The sequence below is a fragment of the Meles meles genome, chromosome 9 (assembly GCF_922984935.1).
Source record: "Meles meles chromosome 9, mMelMel3.1 paternal haplotype, whole genome shotgun sequence".
In the NCBI taxonomy this organism is placed as follows: Eukaryota; Metazoa; Chordata; class Mammalia; order Carnivora; family Mustelidae; genus Meles; species Meles meles.
In genome coordinates this window covers 82,387,042-82,409,459 of record NC_060074.1, presented here as the reverse complement: position 1 = coordinate 82,409,459, position 22,418 = coordinate 82,387,042, and the positions used below count along the sequence as shown (strand labels likewise).

The window sequence follows — 22,418 nt, the reverse complement described above, 5'->3', positions numbered from 1 at the left end:
ACAGTGGGCTAGGGGTTGCTGGGAGCAAAGAGGGGGTGAGGCTAGAGAGATCATGAAGACAGTGAAGCAGATGCAGAGATGGCATTAAATGTGTAAGAGATTTATTACATACCTGTGAGGAAAAGAGGGAGGTACTGGGGAGGCTGGGAGAGTTGGCAGAAGCAGTTGAAAGTCCCAACCCTTGGGAGGGAGGGGGAGAAGGAAAGAGGGAGGGCCTTAGCCTATAGTCAATTCCCAGAAAGTTTAGCAAGGAAGATGGGGCACCTTCCAGCCAAAGTCACTTAATGGAGGAGTCTCCTGTATTCCCAGAAAATGAGCCAGCTTTAGGATCCCTGCCATGCTCATTGGCTAGGAGGAACCTTCTGGAAGTGGGGCTTCAGTATGAACGTGGTGATAGAATTGGGAGTGCAGCTAGGGCTGTAGGTTAATTGTGCTCTCTATAGTCAGAGATTATGAGGTTTATTCTCACGCTGCTACAGTCTGCCTTTCGTGCCCCACAGACGTCCTTCTCCATGTAAGTTCAAGGAGGAGCACCCCTCTAGTTCCTATAGGCTGCTATTCCTAAGAGGAAACTCAGAAGATGAAGGTTGGTTGGACAAATGATACCCCATCCTCGCTGCAATTGATTTAGGGATTGCAATGGGTGCTTACTCTCTCCCTCCTACAATATCCATTCTGAGTTTCTCACATCCTTTATTATCTCTTTGGTAGGTCTTGATGGTTTTCCTAATGGTGTAACCCAAATCTTTATTCGTGGGGGGTTTGGAACCTTGATAATCATTCCCTTTTCAGACTGGGACTGCTGCATGCATATTTTCACAGCCACACTGGGGTAAGGGAGTACCAGGAAGCACCTTTAAGAATCAAGTAGGTTTCCTACATTCCTCTCTGCCTTCGTAGTGTAAAAGGAGCCTTGCCTCCCCCTCCTATGTGGGACCAGTTATCCCTGCCAGTACGGCATTCTGCTGGTCTCTGGACACAAAGAGTCCCAGGTGCCCGGGTGCAAGCTGAAACTTGTGGTTTGGTGGGACCTTTCCATGTCCTTTGATAAGACTGTGCCCTTTTGTAAATGAGGACTTCCAAGATCACAGAGCTCAGAGTTGCATGGATTACTGGGGACAATGGTCAGAGAGACTGCTCGCTTGTGCTTTTACCCCTTGGTTTTTGGACTCATGTATTCTTCCTAATCAGAACACAGCATCATATGGAGACCCTGACCTGTATATGCTGCCTCCTGAGGCTGGCACCCCATCCTGTCAAAGTATTGCCTCTGAGCTGGTGCTTCAGCTCTACCTTCAGCATTTGGTGGGGCTAGCTACATAGTCTTGGGCTCTGTGCCACACCCCTTTTCTGGGAAGTGGGTCCTGGTTAGATGCTGTGTTGTGTAGGATTCCATGCCTGCGCATCAGGCATTTATTAAGCCCCCAGGTGATGATGCTGGCTGAGTTTCTGGTAGGTACGAATGCCTTTATGAATGATTAGGTCTAATAGAACCCAGTTTATAACAGGCAGTTCTGAATGCATGATCACTTGCTAGCAGACACAAGCATTCTGCCTCTAGCAGGGCTCAGCAATATGCCAGGGGCTGTTTTTCAGAAGGGGTGCACTTCTCTGGTACAGAAGGCCTTAATGCAGAATGCTGGGGCCTATTTTCTACACTACACTAGAACACTGTATCTCCTCGTATGCACTGATTAAAAAAAAAAAATTCAACTATATCCTGCAAGCAGTGAGAACCATTCAAGGTTTCTAACTGTAGAACTATATGCTCAGATCTCTGTTTTGGAAAACTGTAAGACAGAAATATTGGAATGAAAAGAGACTGGAGACAGGCAGACCAGTTTAGGAGCTATGGCAACAGTCCAACCAAAAATTAAGGACCTGAACTGAAGTTCTGGCCATAGGCATGATGAAGAAGATGGGACTGATTTGAAAAGTATTTAGTAAGTAGGAGCAAAAAACCTTGGAAGATATTACATATCAGAAAGAGAAAAATGTCCAAAACAATTCTGGGGTTTCAGGACCTGGTGAGTAACAACAACAAAGAAGTTCATCTATTTTATTTTTGTTGTTTCCTTTTGGAGTAGAGAGTCCACAAGCACTATATAACTAAAATAAACTTGAACTATGCTGAGGCAACAATGTTAATGAGCTGCCTTTAATGAGCTGGATCTTAAATTGAACCTCAATATTAATTTTTCTTGAATCAGTTTCTTCTTCCAAAAATACTGAGATGGAATAAATCAGAAATATATTGAGCCAGAACATCAAATATTGTTTTCATCTGTTTTGTTTACTCTATAATCCCAGAATGTAGAATACCCAATAAATATTAGACACAGAAATTTATATTAAATAAATGAATTCTCCCAAATAAACCAGTAATTTATTTGGAGTTTATGATACTTTCTTTGGCCATATTTAGAGCATGCATTATTAGTGGGAGATGTTGAATTTGCAGTGTAAATTAAGGCTAGAAAAGATATCTTGTTCACAAGTCTCACATGGTAAAAAGAGATGGGTTGTATTTTCATGGGAAACTCAAATGTTTCCTCATTTTATCTGGACTTGGTATTTTTGGCTTAATCAGTCCTGCGGGATGGAAGGACCAAGAGACATTCTTTTCTTTCCCTCTTGAGTGAGAGCAGAGAAAAAGAAAGGATCCCAGGAAATACTTACATCATAACTTCGTGACACAATTCTAGGGAAAGGAAAACCCCAACGTTCTTCCTGGGCTACCCAGTGGAGGACAGGGCCTTTTCATTTTCTTTTTTCCCCCACGTCTGAGTTTATTCTAAGAAAATAATGGGGAATAGACCCTGTGCTATAGTAGCAAGGATGCTACTCACAGCATTATTTAGAATACAGAAATTTGGAACCCTATGGAACGAGTAATAATGGAGGATTAAAAGTGGGGGATAGCCCATTACAATTACCTACATTTGATTTACAAGGTGAAGATTTTATAGTTCAAGCAAACTGAGTTAGAGACTCTCAACATATAATAGAAGCAGTTTTTTCCTCTAATTCTTTCAAGACTTGCACTATGTTTGACACCTCTATCTGCAGTCTTGCCAGCGGCTTTAATGACTTGAAAAAAAATCAGTAGATCCAGAGACGGTCTGAGGGAGAATGGTTAGCAAAGTGAGTCTTGCAAAGCCCCTGGTTTCCCTGTTTGCATCTGTCTCTTCACCCTCTTCCTTCAGTGTCCAGTGTTCCCACACTTCCTGTATACTTCTCCAAGTTGAAATGACCACTTCCCCTAAAGTGTCACAGTCTTAGGATGTCTGGGATACACTGAGCCAGGCCACTTCCTTTCAAAGGCATTTCTTCTAGTCGCTCTAACTTCTAAATTACAGATGCCTTTTTGAAACATGATGTATGAAGCCAGATGACTGAGTTCAAATGTCCACTCCTGTGCTTTCTACCCAGGGGATCTTGGAGCGGTTGACTTATCTCTTCTCTCCCAAATTGGGATTAAAAATAATAATAATAATAAAAATAATAAAAATGGGCAAAACACTTCTGTGCAGTGAAAGAAATAGCGCGGGAATGGAGATTAGAGACTTCTTGTCTGCTTCATGATATTCATAACCCAAAACTTTAAACCAGTGTTAACTAAGCAAAGTGTATATATCCTGCTGCAATCTCATGTTGAATACGTGTTTAGTGAGAATGTGGCAAGCAAGAGTAGAAGAATTTGGACTTTGGCCTCTCTTCTGGTTTTTTTTGTGAAGTATATAGTGCTGATAAGAGAACAACAACAACAAAAAGCAATACTGACCTCATAAAATAATTGATGGGATCAAATATGAAGCATATAGGAGGATGGGTGCCTGGGAGGTTCAGTCATGACCTTTGGCTCAGGTCATGATCCCTGGGATCCAGCTCCGTGTCAGGTTCATTGCTCAGAGAGTAGTGTGCTTCTCCCTCTGCCCCTCTCCACTGCTCATGCTCTCTCTCTCTCTCAAATAAATAAATCTTTTTAAAAATTAAAGCATGTAGGATGATTCTTGTCACATGTAATAAGCTAACATTTTCAGGCATCAACTAAAAACAAAATAAAGGTAGGGTTAGAGTGATTGTGGAACTTCTGAAAAATGATGCCTCGGTGTAGTTAGTTTCCTTTTTTTTTTAATATTTTATTTATTTGACAGAGAGAAATCACAACTAGGCAAAGAAGCAGGCAGAGAGAGAGGAGGAAGCAGGCTCCCTGTGGAGCAGAGAGCCCGATGCGGGGCTCGATCCCAGGACCCTGGGATCATGACCTGAGCCGAAGGCAGAGGCTTTAACCCACTGAGCCACCCAGGCGCCCCATTAGTTTCCTTTTTTTTTTTTTTTTTTTAATTTGTATTCCTTTACTCATTCACACACAGCTAGAAGAATTTGAGGATATTCTTCAGTTAGTTTCCTTTTTATCTCCTTTCCCCCCAGCAGTGATGAGCAGGCTGAGTACCTTCCACAGAAGCAGTTGCATGATGTTTTCTGACTTGATTTAATTAACAGTGATGGGTTGGTATTTAGCTGGGTAATAATCATGCTACGTCTCCCTAGCCCTAATTGGTCCTGGGTTTATAAGTTGGACTATTTTCCATTCACTTATCATTAACGTAGAACTCAACTATCCAGAACTGTAGCCAATGTTCATGTGTCTATTTAGTTTAAATTACAGTTAAATAAAACTAAATTCAGTTCCTCAGTCACCTATGTCCATCACTCAGTAGCCACATGTGGCTAGTGGCCCCCAGATTGGACAGTGCCCCCAGATTGGACAGTGCCAATGTAGAACATCCTGTCATTGCAGAAAGACCTAACTGACAGTGCGGGTTTCGACCCTTATGTTTGCTGTGTACATGAATCATTGCAGCATTTTCATCACTATTGACAGGACTCCTGTGCACACACAGGCTGGCCAGAAACTCCAGATCCTTACAAACATGAAAACAGGAAATGGAGGAACCAGTCATCCTGTATCAAGTCCCAATCCTTTTAAGATTTTTGGTTCAGTTCTTTGTCTCTTGTAGGATTATTTTCTATTATATATGCATGTTTTCATTTTCATTTTTGTTTTGTAACTTCTATGAAAAAGACCTGGCAGGAGCCAATGCAATTGCATAAATTATATGGTTTTGATATTGGAACTATGTTACAGTAACTTTACAAAGTGAAATCAGGATGAATGTATTACTACCTTTCCTGTTTATTCCCAACGATTCTTTTCTTTTTGCTTTATTCTCAACCCAGCTTTCCTTCTATGAATAACATCAGAATGAGTGACTAGAAAGTCAGTAAAGATGGATATTTTGCCAGCTCTAAAGGGATGGAGAGGGTCCCTTCTTGATCAAAGCTCGGCTTCACAATGATAGTCACTTACAGTGGAAATGGCCGTGTGGGGGTCCCGATGAATTGAATGCATCCCTGTGTGTCAGAGCAGACAAAGAGACCGAGCCACGGGGAGTGTAGTGTTCTAGTTCACATGGCTCTTTGTAGCAGAGCGAGAGTTCAAGCTCAAGTCTGTAGTCTGCAAAAGCCATTCCCCTCCCAACACTCCATGCTGCCTCTGAAAATGTTGGTCTGTTTCCTTTCTCAAAAATGTATCCTTCTTTCTGACGACCTGAAGAGTAATAGTTGTAAGCATTTATTTGTCCCAGGAGAGGCCTCAAGACATTTTCTCTTTTGTTGTTGTAAAATTAAGTGTGCAGATTGGAAAGGTAGAGTGCACTTTACCCTTGAGTCTTTCAAGGGCAACATGGGACAATCACTTCCTCAAGAGGATGAAAACCATTTTTGGGAAGTCATTACCAAAGTGGCCAAGAGAAGCCTGTCAGGTTTGGAACCAGAGTATTGGAGAAGCCAGCTTGGAAGTTGTGGTCATTTTATAGATCATAGTCCACTCATTTCCTTTCCCGGGTACTCTGAGGAGCCCAGGAAAGATAGAGAGGAGACCTAGTGGAATACATAACGTTGATTATTTTGGGCTGCTTTCTAGTTCCTTAATTGAATGCTCTGGGGAACTTTCAACCCAGTTCGCCTATGCCTTAGAAGAATGGAATGCACCTCAGAGCTGTTTCCTTCCACTAGCACTTGCAAAGGTGGGATAAAGCTTTCCGAATACTGCTGCAAATGAGAATCACCAGGAGCGATTTTTTGAGCCTCACTACTGAGGTCACACCCCAATCCGTCGGCACTGCAATGCATGATAGCCATCTTCAGTTGGATCTTAGGATCCCAACTGATACTAATGTACAGCAAATTTGGAAATCTTGGCCCTTCTTTGACTCCCTCCTTCTCTCTTCCTTACCCTCTCTCCACCTATCTTCCCCTGCACCTCCTCTCTCCAGGTTTGTCCCTTGACTCTTGCTCCCCAGGGAGGGCCAGGACCTCTCTTCCTCGGAGTCCCACCCAGCAAGGCCCTCTTTCTGCCCCACCCAGAACACCCACCAAAGGGCACCCAGTCAAGATGGTCTTCTGTGGCTGGCACCTGCACTTCAGCATCCGCATCTTGGTGTCCTTCCTGTGCTCTCTGGCTACCCCACACCTTTTCTGGGTCTGGCTTTGCCTCCATCACCCCATCCCCAGGTGCTATCTGCCTTGTAGGTCTAGGCTTCCCCAAGTGGTGTCCGCTCACTCCTGGGCACTTGCCAGTTATGTAGAAGATTAAAAATGTGTGTTTTCATTGGTTGGTGAATGAACCAGTTTTCTCATCTGTAAAATGGGGTAATCATAGTGCCTACTTCACAGTGCTATGGGGGGTTCAAGAAAGGACTTAGAGTGTGCTTTGCACGTGGTGGGTTGAACCATACAAGACTGCCATTTCTGTAGGTCAAAAATGATCAAACAGTAGTGATTTCATGCTGTTCAGCCCTATAGTAAGTGCTCAATAAGTGCTAGTCGTTACTGTTATTTTCCATTTTATTTCATTAGTATATTTAATTTGAATGTAATTTTATTTATATTTGGTAATTTTGTTTAGCTTTAAAGCTGTTACGTGGGTTTTAAGCAAGGGAGCTTAGTCTAGTTTTCTGTGTGTATGTAAGAAGCATTATAATTATTATAATTAAGATTAATTATTTGAGAATAGGGATAAATGAGATGCTGTCCATGAGACTTTTTTCTCTTTAAAGGAGAAAGCGTTTTTCAAATTTGAGAAATCCCTGTCTTGGGCCTTCTGGATCCGGCTCACTTAATTCACTTGCCCTGTATTATTATCCCCACCTGAGGCTGCTGCTCTTAGTTGGGATCAGCTAGAAAATCTGGCAAGCAACCTGGGCTTTTGATTTCTCCCAGTAGAACACAGGATTCCATAGAAGATTCCTTCCCGGACTGGGGAGCAGAAGGTTCTGAGCCAGCATCTTGACCCCAACTGACTAACCCGTTGCCTTGTTAGGACCCTCAGGGCTTGTTTTGAGAGTTTTCTCAGCTAGCAGGCATGTGCTAGGTATGGTTCATAGTGCCTTATGTGTATTAACTCCTTTAGTCCTCCTAAGGGCCCTATGGTATAGGCGGTATGATTGCCCCTATTTTGCAGATGAGGAAACTGAGGTACTGGGATTAAGAAATGGGCCCAAGGTTATGACAGAGTCAGAATGAGAGCCTGGGCTGGCTCCAGAACCCATGCTCCTCAGTCTTTCCAGGCATTATCTGTTTGCTCTCACAGTAATCCTAGGAGGAAAGTAGAAGGGTCTGGGATGCCTGGCCCTAGAGCCGGTACTTAATGCCCTTTCTCCTCGATGACCTGGGGCCTGAACAGCACTGCCGACTGCTGGGTGTGATCTTGTTACTCCTTTTATAGTGATCTCCTTTCCAGTCCAGTGATAAGATAAAGTAGCTTCTTTGGCTCTTCTTAAAATAGTTTTAAAAAACCAACCAAATAAAAAACATGTGTTATCTGAAGGTTGGGGTTGTCTCTGGGCCTTAATTTCTCCTTTGCCTTAGGGGTGCCCTACATTCCTTCTCCATTCAAGGGTCCTGGGAGATTTGCTCACAGGTGGTGCTGGAGGGGGTCCCAAGGGACGGAGTTATTTGGTTGGTGGATTGTTTTCTCCAGCTATAATTCCGCTTCCCCAGTTTGGATGTTGGCCTTTGTTAATGTGCTTCTTATCTACTTTTTTTTTTTCCTCCCTTTCCATGAGAGTAGAATAACAGCATGTATTTCTGTTTATTAACCTAATGTCTTTTGGAGAAAAGGCAAGAATATTATTACTCATACCAAAAATTGTTTTTGCATTACTGTGGCTACGGGTGGCTGATCCAGGTTTTTAGGGAGGAGCTCCTTAAGGAAATCCTGAAGGAATTAATAATCCTAAAGTGAAGAACAGGGCCTTGGGAGGGGCCCCTACAGTCGGGGACCCTAAAGCTTCCCTTTCACTACATAGTACCTCCAGCTCTGGCTGTGATACTTTGGAATTTAAACTTCTCTTTTTTCCCCTAATCCTTCGTATCCCTGTCTTATTACTGGTGTAATTATTTGCTAAGTCACAGGAAGCTAGATGTTATCTGGGCCTCTATGAAACAGTAGAGTCCTCCCTGTCTCCACTTCTCCTTTTCTTCCTTCTTCCAGATAAGCTGCCCTGGTTGACAGCAAGAACTGTGGCCCTTGGTTGGGTTTTTTGGGCAACATCTGGTGACCTCCTTGAGGGCCTGTGTAAGGCTGGTGCAGTCACTGTGTTACCTGCCTCTTCTACTTGGCATCTCGCAAGTGTGTGGCCTTAGTTGTAAAGGCAGGAGGTCAGCATCACCTCGAGATCACTCTTGACTAAATGACTCAACCATGTGTCATCTCTCCCTTGCATACAAGGCAAATCAGCCTTTCCTCCCATGTACTTAGCAACCTAAAGGGGATTCTTAAGCATTACATCAATGGTTTTTGTTATAGGGTTCAATAATTTGAGCTTCCAGCTGGCACTCTTTTTTTTAGTATATGTGCTGCCGAAGCGAGCACCCAGCTGGCACTCTTAATGACAGCATGTATAACAGATAACACTATCTATACCTGCCCTGTAGAGGATGATGAATGAATGAATGAGCTAATAAGATACACAACAAGGAGGACAATCTCCTGTTGGCTCTTTCAGTATCAGCAGTGAGGGAGTGGAGTCAAGTTAGATATCTACATTTCCTCATCCACAAGAAGCTACTCAGTATTTTGTCTCTAAAAGGCAGTTAATTTAGATGCAAGAATAAAAAGTTTCTATTATCAAGGAAAATGTTCTTTTATTAATAACTCCTACATCTTTTTCTGCCTGGATGAATACTACTACATGAAATCTTATTATATTCTGTTTTGCTACAATAATAGACTTCTTTAATAACCATTATTTGTGGGGGCTTGTAAATGAAGATGGTGCACTACAAAGGAAGAAGTCACACCCCAGTGATACTGAGTCAGGAGGTCATCTGAAACATTGCTCTGCCTTCACACCCAGGGTGAGGAAATAGTGAAATTATAGTTTAGAACAGGAGTTTTCACAGATCCCTGTACTCTTTCATCAAAATGAAACTGTAATGGTCTTTGCATTCTGAGGAGACATGTTGTGTGTAGTTCAAGGTATTGGTTGATCAGAAATTTGGAGGGTGAGTGCATGGACAGATTTGTTTTGGGAAACATATTCTTCATTAAATGAGAAAAATCAGTTAAGATTTAGTACTTAGCTCATAAGGAACCCAGTGATTTGAAAAATGATAGCCATGGAATTTTTACCTAAGCCACTGTTTTGATGTTAGCTATTTGATCTTAATTTTTCATTTTTCCCACAAGAAGAGAGCGTATAGACTGGCTTTCCAACCCTGGAAGAAATTTAGAAAGAGATCTCCATACCTCTAAAACTAGCAACTACAGTTTTCTTGAACTTGAGTTATAAATGGCTAACTGGAAACAACTTGAAAGGCCTTTGGACAAAAACTTGGTTAGGATTCTTGAAACCATGAGCAAAACCCTACTCCATGCAAAATAAGAAATAATATTTAATGTGGATTGGTTCTTCTCAGTCCTAGGTGACAATCAAGATTAGGTGAAATGATTGTTAATAAGTTGGAAATGGGAATTAGTAATAATATGTTCAAACATTTTGAACTTCCAATTCTTTTGGAAGGTCTCTAGGATGATAATTCCTGGAAAAAATAAAGTGAAAATACGACTTTCTTGATCCTGTAGAAACATTTAATAAAAGACATGGAAGCAAAAATTTCTCCAAGCCACCACTCCCTTCCAGGTAAATAAAAATGGCAGGCTGGAACTGAAATGCACCTAGTGTTCCATTCCAGCCTGAAGAGTTCTTTGACTCCATCCCCTTGTGGGTGTTTGTACTTCAGAATGCATTCTCATCAGTTCTCTAGAAACTTCAAATTGATTGAGGAAGCAAACGAGCAAACAACCAACAAGCAGAAGAGAGTTAATATAACATCTTTTAGAACTGGGAATATACTGCTGGGCATACTTGGCCAGACATCATTAATCCTTCAGGAATTGAAGCCTTTTTGATGCAATTGACCTTTAAATCAGATTGGGAAAGGTACGAAGGCAGCTTTTCCCTATAACTCTAGCCTTGCCAAAGGGTTCCAGAAAAAGAAGTACACATTTTTTTAAAGCATTGATTTTTATGCAAGTAGATCCTCAATTCATATTGGAATACGATCATATACCTCCCTATAACTTATGGAAATGCAACATCAATGTCTAAGAAGTCAAAAGAGGTAATCTCTGAGTAGTTCTCTATTATTGATATCTTTTAAAACATTTTTTTTTCAATTAGCAATAATCGTGCCTTGGATAAACCTCATTGGCTATGATACTGCCACTGTGCAAAGCTAAATTTCTTTCTTTTTTTTTTTTTTAATGTAGGTTCCACACCCACCATGGAGCCCAGCGCAGGGCTTGAACTCATGACCCTGATCTCAAGACTGCGCTGAGATCAATTTAACCAACTTAACCAACTGCCCCTATTATTAACATTTTTAAAAACCAACTCTAACCTTTTTATTGATAAGCCTTAAAGAAGTATTAATGTCAAAACCATATATGTTACAAAGAAAAATTTATGCTGGTGATTGGCCCCTTTTAGATGACTCTTGAACTGGACAGAACTCCTGGTTGCAAGGGGCAGAAAGCCACCTCAGACATAACTTGGGCAAAAATGTTTATTGGAGGTGCCTTATGTTTTGATCTGTAAAGTTGTAACAGCATGGCATTCTAGTTTTAGAGAAGGGAATCATGTCAACAGGAACTTCCCCACCTCCTGGCATTTGCAGAAATACTCATTTTGGCATCATTAGCTTCATTTTGCAATTTCAGTTTAATGAGGTTTCTAGGAGTTAGTACTGTTAATTGCAGGGACGTCTGTGTGATTTTCCTAGGCCGGCTTTTAGTTCTTCTCCTTCACATGACAATAATACCTAGATTTTCCTTTGGGAAACCAATATCTCCCCTATTCTCAAACCGTGTGATTTACATGAAGTTGACACTATGTGTTTGTCCAAGAGACATGCCAATGACCCAGCTCTGGCCAGTTGGAACGCCACATTCCAATGCATTCCAAGCATTCGGCCAGTTGTGGTCCAAGGATGGAACACCTTTCCCCCACCCCTCCCCAAAAGAGTTGGGAAACAGTCTGGGAATGCTTCTGAAGCTGCTGGTGGCCACAGTGTGGGAAGACCTGAATGAAAATAAAGGCAAATGAGAGGAGTAGAGTTGAGGGCTAGAAGTTCCTGAAAAGAGGATTTAAAGTCCAGCCATGTCCAAGCTGGACTGTCAGATGAGACAGTAAAACTCTTTCCCTTCTCCCCTTACCCCTATTTTGGTTACAGTCTGTTTGATTTGGATTTCTGTACCTTGCAACCAATGTGAAAAATGGCATCATCTTCATGAGCGGTGTTATAATTCCTAGTGAGCTCTCCTGCACCAGTCCCTCATATTCCAGATGTCTATTGCTACATAACAGATCACCACAAAATATAGTAGCATAAAGTAGTTATGATTTTACTTATCTCTCATTGTTTATGTGGGTCCAGAATTGGGAAGGGCTTGGCTAGGCAGATCTCACTTGGAGTCTCCATGCAGTTATAACCAGACCATGGGCTGGAGCTGGAAGGGAGCAGGCAGTGGGGCGGGAGAAGCCAGGGCTAACAGGACAGCACTGTCTCTTCATGAAGTCTGGAGAGCTCTGTGTCAACAACTTGGGCTTCCTCACATCATGGCACTCAAAGCACTCAGATCGCTTACATGGCTGAGTGTTACAAAACACTGGGTATAAGTTGAAGTACCTTCTATGACCTAGCTTTAAAAGCCACAGGGTGTTATTTCCACCATACTCTGCTCAATTGGTCAGTAAGGCTGGGGAGAGGCTGTAGACCCTACCTCTCAATGGAGACATGTTAACGAATTTGCAGACGTTTGTAAACCACCACCATGTTATAAGCAATTCTCACATTGTGAGAAGTTACTATAATGGGAATGATGTATGTAAATAGTTTTGTGAAGACATGTCTTTAATTTGTACTTTTGGGAACCAGATTAACTTTCTCAAGTCATTAAGGTACCACCAAGCCTAGATTATACATATCTAAAATTAAGTCAAGATTTCTCATGATTTCAGGCTTCAGAATTTCATTTTGTTCCCATATTAGGCACTTCAAACTTCAACATAAATAGCATTGGAAAATACTTAGATTTGTGTTAATTCTCTACTTCATCATTGTTTGTATATTGATTTAGTACTGAGATGTGGTCATTTGGTAACTGGTACCTCAGTCATTGTGGCTTCCAGAAGTGCTTAGTTGTCTTAGTGACCAGTTTAAGGAGTTGGGAGTATCTTATTTTATGGACTGTATATGAAATAGCAATTGGGGTGTGGATTTGTAAAACTTGACCTGGGTTATGGGTCGATCACTTTGCCTCCCTGACCAGTATTAGAAATCCTCCTCTATACCAAGTGTTACCATGGTATAAAAAATACAACTCTTTTCAACTTTCTCCCAAGTGGAAGAAGTCAAATAGATCTCAAACTAATTTTTTTTTTCTGTTTCAGAATGTAGCAAGTAATCCTTTGGAATAAAACCGGCAGTTGAGTAACTCATGCAAAGGTAATTTAGAGCACAAATTAAATCTGTCAGAGTGGTATTAGATTTGCAAAAGCTCATAAATAACAAATGAAAGGTCACAGAGCTGTGAAAATGAGAGTGTACTTCTTCATAAAGAGAACTGTAGTCAGGGATGGGGTCCTCAGTGCGTATTCAAATAGCAGCGTATAAAATGGAAGTACAACATCTTTTCTAAATGTCTAGGACAGTCCAAAGGCACAGTGGACTCCAGAGAAAAGTGTCAAAGTCCTAGAAAACACCCTTCATATTATCCGAGCATGTCCAGCATCATATCTGGGAGGCTTAGGGATTAAAGCTTCATTGCCTGCTGAGAATCTGTACAGGAAAAATACATCCCTGTCAGCAGAGCCTGTATTTCAGTAATGGTTAGACTAATTGTGAATATGTGTAACTCATCTTTCATATTTTAGTTCCTAGAATATACTAATAGAGTGAGTAGTTTTTCATGATTTATTGCAAGAATGTAAGCAATTGGTGGTGATATTAATAAATAGTTCTGCCCATTCTGTTTTTCTTATGGGAAAGAGAGGTGGAAAATATAGCCCTGGCCACTATATTTATTTATTTGACAGACAGAGGTCACAAGTAGGCAGAGAGGCAGGCAGAGAGAGAGGAGGAACCAGGCTCCCCGCTGAGCAGAGAGCCCGACGTGGGGCTCGATCCCAGGATCCTGGGATCATGACCTGAGCTGAAGGCAAAGGCTTTAACCCACAGAGCCACCCAGGTGCCCTGGCCCTGGCTACTATAAAGTAAACAAGTTCTTTTACAGTGCATTATATGCAGAATTTTTTTTTTTTTTTTTTAGTGTTATGTTGGGCCTGACTTGTGTAAGGGAAACAAAATCTAGATTTATAAAAAGCAATTGTGGGCTGAATCAAAATAAAAATTTTTTATGTTGAAGGACACCACCAAGAAAGTGAAAAGTCAACACAGAGAAAGGGAAAAGATATTTGCAAATCATATATCTGAAAAGTATCCAGAATCCAGAATATAGAAAGAACTCTTATAACTCAGTAATAAAAAGACAGTAACCCATTAAAAAATGAGCAAAGGATTTGAATTGATGTCTCTCCTAAGAAGATCTACAAATGGCCAGTAAATACATGAAAAGATGTTCAGCATCCTATCACTTGGGAAATGCAAAACAAAATCATAATGAGATACCACTTCATGTTCACTCAGGTATAATTCAAAAAATTAATGAAAATAAGGATTGGTAAGGAGGTGGAGAAATTGGAACACTGGTATTTTGCCAATGAGAATGTAGTGTGGTGCAGCCACAGTGGAAAACTTTGGCAGTTCCTCAAAAAGTTAAACTCAGAGTTACCCTAAAACCCAGCAATCCCACTCTTAGGTATATACCCAAGAAAACTGAAGACCTATGGTCACACAAAAGTTGAACATCAATGTTATAGGAGCATTATTTCCCGTAGTCAAAAAGTGGAAGCCACCCAAATGTTCGTCAACCAATGAATGGATAAAGAAATGTGTTATATCCATATCATGAGGTATTACTCAGCTGCAAAAAGGAAAGATGTACCCATCCATGCTACCACATGGGTGACTCTTAAAAATGTTATACCATCTGAAAGAAGCCAGACGCAGGAGGCTCTATGTTGTATGATTCTGTCGACACACAATGTTCCCAATAGGCAAATCCATAGAGACAGAAAGTAGATCAGTGGTGGCAGGTGTTAGAGAGAGAAGGGCATTGGGAATGGATGCTAATTGTACAAGAGTTCTGGAGGAGGGCTGGAGACGTTCTGGACAAGGGGCTGGGTTATACAATATTCTGAATATACAAAAACACTCTACAGAAGTAATACATGCTGATCAGAAATTTTTGAGCCTACAAGTGAAGCAAAAAGAGGAACTTTAAAATTATCAGGAATCCGGGGTGCCTGGGTGGCTCAGTGGGTTAAGCCTCTGCCTTCAGCTCAGATCATGATCTCAGGGTCCTGGGATTGAGCCCTGCATGGGGCTCTCTGCTCAGCAGGAAGCCTGCTTCTCTCCCCACCCCCACTCTGCCTGCCTCTCTGCCTACTTGTGATCTCTCTGTCAAATAAATAAATATAAATCTTAAAAAGAAATTACCAGAAATCCTAAACCATTCTGGTATCTATCCTTTCAGTCCTTCTTCTAATTATATATAAGCCTAGCAAATACATATTTCCTTTTTTTCTAAAGAAGAAACAATTTCATGAGTAAAATGTGTTGGGGTCTTATAGTTTTAGCTACTTTAAGAATTCAGAAATTGTACATTAAACACATGTGTCAGGAAACATCTACGGAGACATGCGGCTTCAGAGGGATATAAGATGGTGTGTTCATAACCTGCGCTCTCTCAACATCTTCTTCACAAGTAAAATCTAACGGATTTTGTAAATCCGTTATGTAAATAGTACATGGATATGTAAAGGTAATGGAGATGGAGCACAGGCCATACGGGATAGGTTGGGGGTGACATGGAGAGAGTGTAGATGGGCATCAGCCATCTATTTGCTTCATTGCCTAAGGGTGGCAGGAAGTCACCCAGGTCTGCAGGAGCCTCTGCATGAAAATGGCAGTGGCGGGAGGTACCCTCGCCCTGTCCCCCACCTGATTTGCCCCTGCCTGGCTAGCCATGGGTCAGCTGTTGGGGTCAAAATGTGTGGATTTCCAGTAGTTCTAGAAATTGTTATATTTTTTCTGATTTAAGGAAAGGGAGCTGTGTGTTGGACCCAAATACATGGCACCATGTTCACTTTCACTTAGAACACATTTATATCATAGTTACCCTGACTTAGAAAACGATATTGACTCTCAAACTATATTTTGAACAAAATGATAGTGGTAAAAATATTGGGAAATATTACACAGTATTTCCTATGCGATAGACACTGTTCTTAGTGCTTCACTCTGTTACCTCACATCATTCTCATAATAAACTTTTGAGATAGGTAGTATTATGATCCTCTTTTGCAGATGAGAAAACTGAGGCACAGAGTGGCTAAGTAACTGGCTCAAGTTTGCATAGCAAAAAAGTGTTGGAGCAAGGTTTCAAATCCAGGCATCTAGCCATTATCTCTGTCCATTACTTACATATAGTTGTACACACGTGCTCTGCAATGAAGGCTGGGGATGTTTAATTTCAGGGGACATTAAATAATGTGTACTGCTTAGTGCAAGTACCATGCAGAGGGAGCTCTTTCGATTGGTCCAGAAGAAATACCGTGGTTCACAGAGGCTTTGATAAAAACATGCCCCTTGGATTGTTTGGTGCATGGGAAGTTTTGGTGCTGACAGTGAATCACATTACAAAGAACTTCGGTTGACAGAACTTCTAGTGGATATTTAATGTTAGGTTGTATCAAAAGAAAACCCGGTGGCTTTCCTCACCATCCCTCTCACCCTGGGCGGGGCTGCAGACTGTGAGGGGCTGGGGACTGCAGAGAGGGCAGAGTCCTTCCTCAGCTGTGAGTAGAACATAGCACCACTGCAGTCACTGAAGATGAGGTTATGTTTCTCTCTGTCCCCTGGCAAATGAAAAATATCTTTACTATTGTTCTGTTTTCTCATCATATTTTTTAAACAAGTGCCTAGTACAGTGCCTGGCAGTCACACTTGTTAAGGGAACAAGCAGCTCATTCCCTTCTCGAATGCACATTTGCCTGGGGAACCAAATGTAAACCGAAGATGGGGAGTGAGCGTGAAATTGGCCAGGCTGGCATCAGCAAGCTGCTACCAGGTGATAAGAATTCCACTCTTATTTCCTAATAGTTTGTCTATTTAAAAAAAAATAATGAATGCATCAGTCTATCTGGAGTTAATTGCAGTGTATTGTACATTGTTTGGTTTCGCTTAATCTTTCCAGTTTTTAATTAAGTAATCAGAATACTATTCAGTTAATATTTTCCTGTTCTATAATTTTGAAAAATTATTTATATCATGTCAATATTTGTGTGTATTTCTGAGCTCCTTAGAGTATTCTATCTTCTGTATTCATTTTTATACTTTCTATCCTGCTGTCATAAATATTAATTAATATCTGATCCATTCATATTGATTTTCTCTATGATTGTTTTATAATCTATTTACTCTTGATCTATTTATTTTGAAAATAATTTTATAATTATAAATTAATTATATTAATTTATAAAATTAAATATACTATGAATTAACTAATAATTATAAAATTATTTTGCCATGATTTTAAAAAATCTCATTGAATATTCATATTAAAATTTGTAAACAAAATGTCCAACTGGAGTTTTTTTCTGCCAGTTTAAAATAAAGTGACTATCTAATGTGACCCCTTGTGTGGGCAATAGAATGATGGTATTTGCCAAGGAGTAGAACATGAGGAACAGATTCTATAGGAAAGCAGTAAGATGGCAAGCAAATAGCGACAGTTCAACCCTAGTAAAAGATTTTACTGCTCTGGATTTTAATTGAAAAGGACAGAACCAGAATGAAGGACACAGTGATGATTGGTTAATGCTACAGTGATACTTTTACCTCATTTTATCAGTTTAGTTGATACACTTTGAATCAGTCTTTGGAAGAACAGAGTAACACCTAGCATTTGCAAATGTGGATTCAGTGGCCAGACTGTCTTGGTGTGAACCAGCTCCTCTCCTTATTTGCTGGACTTCAGTTTACTCAAAATGGGATGGTAATAGGGTTGTTGGGGGAATTAATTGACATGTGGAAAGGGCTTCAACAGCACGCAGCCAATACTGTTAGTTATGTAAAGGAGATTTTGAACTGCAAAGATCCTTTTTGTTTTGGGAGAGGCTAAGTTACCTACATTCATTTCTTTCTTTCTTCCTCCTTCCCTCCCCTTCCCTCTCCTCCCCTTCCCTTTCCTCCCTTCCTCCGTTTCTTTCTTTCTTTCTCTCTCTTTTTTCCCCCCCAAATCTGAAAGTCTACACTGTATAGGTTTTTTTGGGCACCATGACCCAGGAAGACTGCACTCTCATACCTGGCCTTCACCATTATCAAGGAAATGCTCTTGAACTCTTGTACCTGACTTGCTCATTGTTGCATTCTGGCAGACATCCCCGGCCTCCTGGCAAAAGTACCTGGATTTCATTAAAATCCAATCTCTCTTGATACCATCTCTGCTGCTTATGAGACTCCAACCTATGGAGCTTTAGCTACTTGATTAAGAATAGATTGGGACTGGACCGTTCTAAGTGCTCTAAAATTACTGTGTACACTGTTTCTCTCCATGTCTACTCACTTCCTGGTGCCTTTGGCTCCCTGTCTGCCCCGAGTCCATCCTCCCAGCACAGGAGCTCTGCCAAGTCTCCCATGGTTTCCTGGAGTTGGACACTGAGATGAGTCTTGCTTCATATTTCAGGTGCGAATTCCCTCCCGTGGTCCCAAGTTCTGGCTCCCAGGCCCTCTGTATGAGTGACACCTCAGTCTGCCATGGAACCTGGCCCTGCCCTGGCCTGGCTCCTGCTCCTGAGCCTGCTGGCAGATTGTCTGAAAGCCGCTCAGTCAAGAGACTTCACAGTGAAAGATATTGTCTACCTCCATCCTTCAAGTAAGACTCTGTTCTCTTTGCTGCAGAAATGTCATTTTACTTTGAATAAGATGTGAGTTGAAAAATGGACAGGAGAAGTCAGCCTTCTGTCCCCAGCATTCTGCAGGAGAAACACTGGCTGACTTAATTGGGGGGTACAGGTGCTCCCTGTTTTACCCTTCCCTTTTTATAGGGTGTTTGTTTTATATTTCTAGGCAAATCATTAAGGCTTGTTTTCTCTGTTCCCAGAACAGTTGCTCTGATTCTGAACACCCTTCCCTTTAACTCGTGCCAGCTCTCAAATCAGTTATCAAAGTGAACCGGCATGTCCCTGGATGGAGGTGTTTGTCAAAGATCAATCCTTTGTAGGCAAGATAATAGCTGGTCTTCCTGTCTGTGCATCTGATCTCCATTTCAGCGTGATTGGCCTCCCACAACTTCCTATTCCCTATCCCTTTTGGTTTCCTGTGTTTAAGAATCATCTAGGGAGTGCATAATAATGTCGGTGCCCAGATACCTTCCCCGGCGTGTCTGATTGCACATATCTGAGACTGTACTCATGAATTTTTGCTTTCAGCAACAATATCAGCTGCTCCTGTTACTGGTGGTGTTCTAAGGATCACACTTGGGGAAAACACAGCAGTTTTACTTCCTCTTTTGGTCTCTGTCTCTGTATTTATCTTCTCTCTTTTATATCTGTTTGAGTCGTCTTCTGCATGGCCCCTGTGGAGGTGAGAGCTGGGTCTGTTGGGTATATTTTGACCATTAGCTTTGGCCCTGAGGTATATAACTCTTTGGAAATGTTCTGTTCGGCAAACATTTTTTGAGTGTCTACTATGTGTCAAGCATTGTGATAGGCATGGAGGTATTACGGCAAATAAAACATAGTTCTTGCTTTTGAGGATCTTGATAGCCCAAGTGGAGGCAGACACACGGACTCCCTCAGCTCCACACGGTTGCAGTATTTAATGTGTCTGTGTTGTGCTTTAGATGAGAGGTGTTCCGCAGAATGCACAAGGGCTTGGATCTTGGGTGAGTGGTTAGTTCAACTGCTTTGCAGCTTTCTGGCTTGCAATAAATTCCCTAACTTTGTGAAGGTTAAATAAAGGAAAGTGTGCAAAGCACTTAGAGTAAATGCTCAATGAATGGTAGAGGCATCTTGTTTAGTGTTGAGTTCTGCATTTCTAGAATGGATAAGATAATATGCACCCTGTTGCATTATTTTGTGGACTAGAAAGAATAGCCGTAAGATACTAGGCACATACATAATAGGCAGTTGGATGTTCATCGCTTATGATGTTGTGGTAATTGGCTTAGGTGGTCAACTGAGGTTGCTGAAAATATGTCATTCTAATTTTTGAACTCCAAATATACATTTTACAGGCAGCAGATAGTTCCTTCAGACTTAATGCTTTTGTACATTCTCACCAATAAAGGCTGGTGCCTACTGGTTAATTACGTGGAAAGATTATCTGGCTCCTTTTTTTTTTGCAGGACTGTCGATTTTAGTAATCATGAAAAGAAGGTGCTTGGATCCTTGCTGTGTTTTCTAGGGTTGCATTTTGTTCTTTTCTCTAAAGAGCCATGCTTTTTTATTAGACTTGGTGAACAAAAACCTAGATTTCAGTCTCGGTTGTGATTGCTAAAGCCTTTGGTTTCTATGGGATTCTTTGTTCACTTCAGTGATAAACTCAGTAGTCACTAGGTCAAAAAATAGGCCTCCCCTGAGGCTGTCATTGTCCACACAGGGTGGGGAGGAAAACCAAGGGGATTGGATTTAAGTGTGCAAGAATAAAACACACACACCACTCCTGTGCCAGTGCTGTGGTGGGTCAGTGCCTGGGCTGAGTGGACCCCTATCTGAAAAGGCCATTTCAGAATGGAATCTCTGAAGGATGAGCTCTGCCAGGCCAGAGAAGCAATCACTCCCGCTCTCTGGAAGTTGGCAAGAAATTTCCGCTCATGTGCCCTGTTTTAAGTAAATAAGGCTATGACCTGATTAGAAAGAATTCACCATAGTGAGGTGCCTGAGTGGCTCAGTCGGTTGAGCAGCCAACTCCTGGTTTCGACTCAGCCCTTGAACTCAGGGTCATGAGATTGAGCCCCACGTTGGGCTCTGTGCTCAACATGGAGTCTGCTTCAGATTCTCTCCCTCTGCCCCTTCCCTGACTCATGCTCTCTCTTTCTCTAAAACAAATAAGTAAGTCTTAAGAGAAAAGAATTCCCCATATAGAAAGAATTGGTAGCATTTTCTGATTTGATCTTCAGATATGGAGCCTAGAAGATGTCATTTCTAAGCTATATTATACATAAATGATTGACCAACAGCTCTGAGTTGAGTTCTCAGAGTCTCTGCGACTGGTCACAGGAAATAAAAGTTCTTGCTAGATTGAAGTTACTGCCAACAGTTCCTACTTCACAATTCTCCGTACCATTTCAGAGGTTTTTGATGTTTGTTTGCTTGTTTTTACACTTTGGTTTTTTTAAAAGGTCATGTTCCTCTGCCCCTGAGCAGTACCCACTAGACTAGGTTTAGATAGAGTGATCTCTCTACAAATAAGCCGGTATCTGTAGAACATAGAGCATAAAAAGTAGAGGGAAGAGTGGGATTATTTTGACTTTGAATTATTAATATAATCACCTCACTTTGTAGATGGATGAACAAACAGCTTTCCTGGGGTCAGCGAGTGAGCCAGATTCCATCAATATTAGATACTGCTCAGAACCTATCCAAGGAGAAATCAGTGATGCCAGAGATGTTGAGGAGACACATGAATTTTCTGCACTGGGCAAACAAACTCATTTCCCATGGGCTGTGAACAGCCCTCAGAGATCATAAGTGGGGTGAGATTGAAACCCTGGTGGGGAAAGTTCAGCATCCCATGACTAATCTCCTTTGATCTCTGGTTCTCTAATCTTTCTGTTTTTTGTTTGTTTGTTTTTAAAGATTTTATTTTTGAATAATCTCTAAACCCAGTGTGGGGCTAGAACTTGCAGCCCTGAGATCAAGAACTGCATGGTCTACTAGCTGAGCTAGCCAGACACCCCCTGGTTCTCTAATTTTTGAAGTTTCTAACCTTTGGGGAAAAAAATCAACTTTATGGCTTTCAAACTTGAGGCACTGTCCTCAATAACATTCTTTTCTATAATTTACATGCTTTTCTTTTCTTTTTCATTTAAAAAATGGTGAATTTCTTCCCACCCTATGATTAAAATACCAAAGACTAATAAAACCTTCAAAACAGGAGTTAGCATTCAGAGAAATGGAGTGACTTATTTGGGTTCCAGACATCAGAAGAGTTAACATCCTAAGTGGTTGCAACCTGTTCTTGGCCTCCATTTCTTTTTCTTTTTCTTTTTTTTTTTTTTCCAGATTTTATTTGTTTGACAGAGAGAAAGAGATCACAAATAGGCAGAGAGGCAGGCAGAGGGTGGGGGGAAGCAGGCTCCCCGCTGCGTAGAGAGCCCGATGCGGGGCTCTATCCCAGGACACTGGGATCATGACCTGAGCCGAAGGCAGAGGCTTTAACCCACTGAGCCACCCAGGTGCCCCTTGGCCTCCATTTCTTTACTCATAATAGAAACCTTTCCTGAGAAATCCATTTTCCTCTCTGGTTGCATATTCTGAGTCTTAATCACGTGGAACAAAAAGTTATATCTCTGGAGGCTTATGCTCCAGATTGGTGAGCAACCAAGTTTCTTCATAATTCTATGCTATGTAGGTCTTAGGAAGTAAGGGCACTCTCAAGAAAGGTACCAGAAATTGCATTTCTGTCAGAAATATGTTCATACTCTTCAAGTTATACTGGCA

At 41.3% G+C, this 22,418-nt stretch overlaps 1 protein-coding gene and 1 pseudogene across 3 annotated transcripts in view; one reads left to right on the top strand and one right to left on the bottom strand.

Annotated features, from left to right (window-relative positions):
- LYPD6 (LY6/PLAUR domain containing 6) overlaps nucleotides 1-22,418 on the top strand; it is a 119,539-nt gene that overhangs the window by 75,645 nt on the left and 21,476 nt on the right. For 2 of the 3 annotated variants that reach the window (XM_046018117.1, XM_046018114.1), the window contains one exon: nucleotides 18,440-18,628. In XM_046018117.1, the coding sequence (XP_045874073.1) occupies nucleotides 18,511-18,628 (118 nt within the window). In that variant the 5' untranslated portion in view covers nucleotides 18,440-18,510. Of the gene's footprint in view, nucleotides 1-13,022; nucleotides 13,078-18,439; nucleotides 18,629-22,418 lie in introns of all 3 variants that reach the window. The other variant, XM_046018115.1, reaches the window with a different exon arrangement.
- On the bottom strand, nucleotides 10,651-10,808 carry LOC123951214 (annotated as a pseudogene).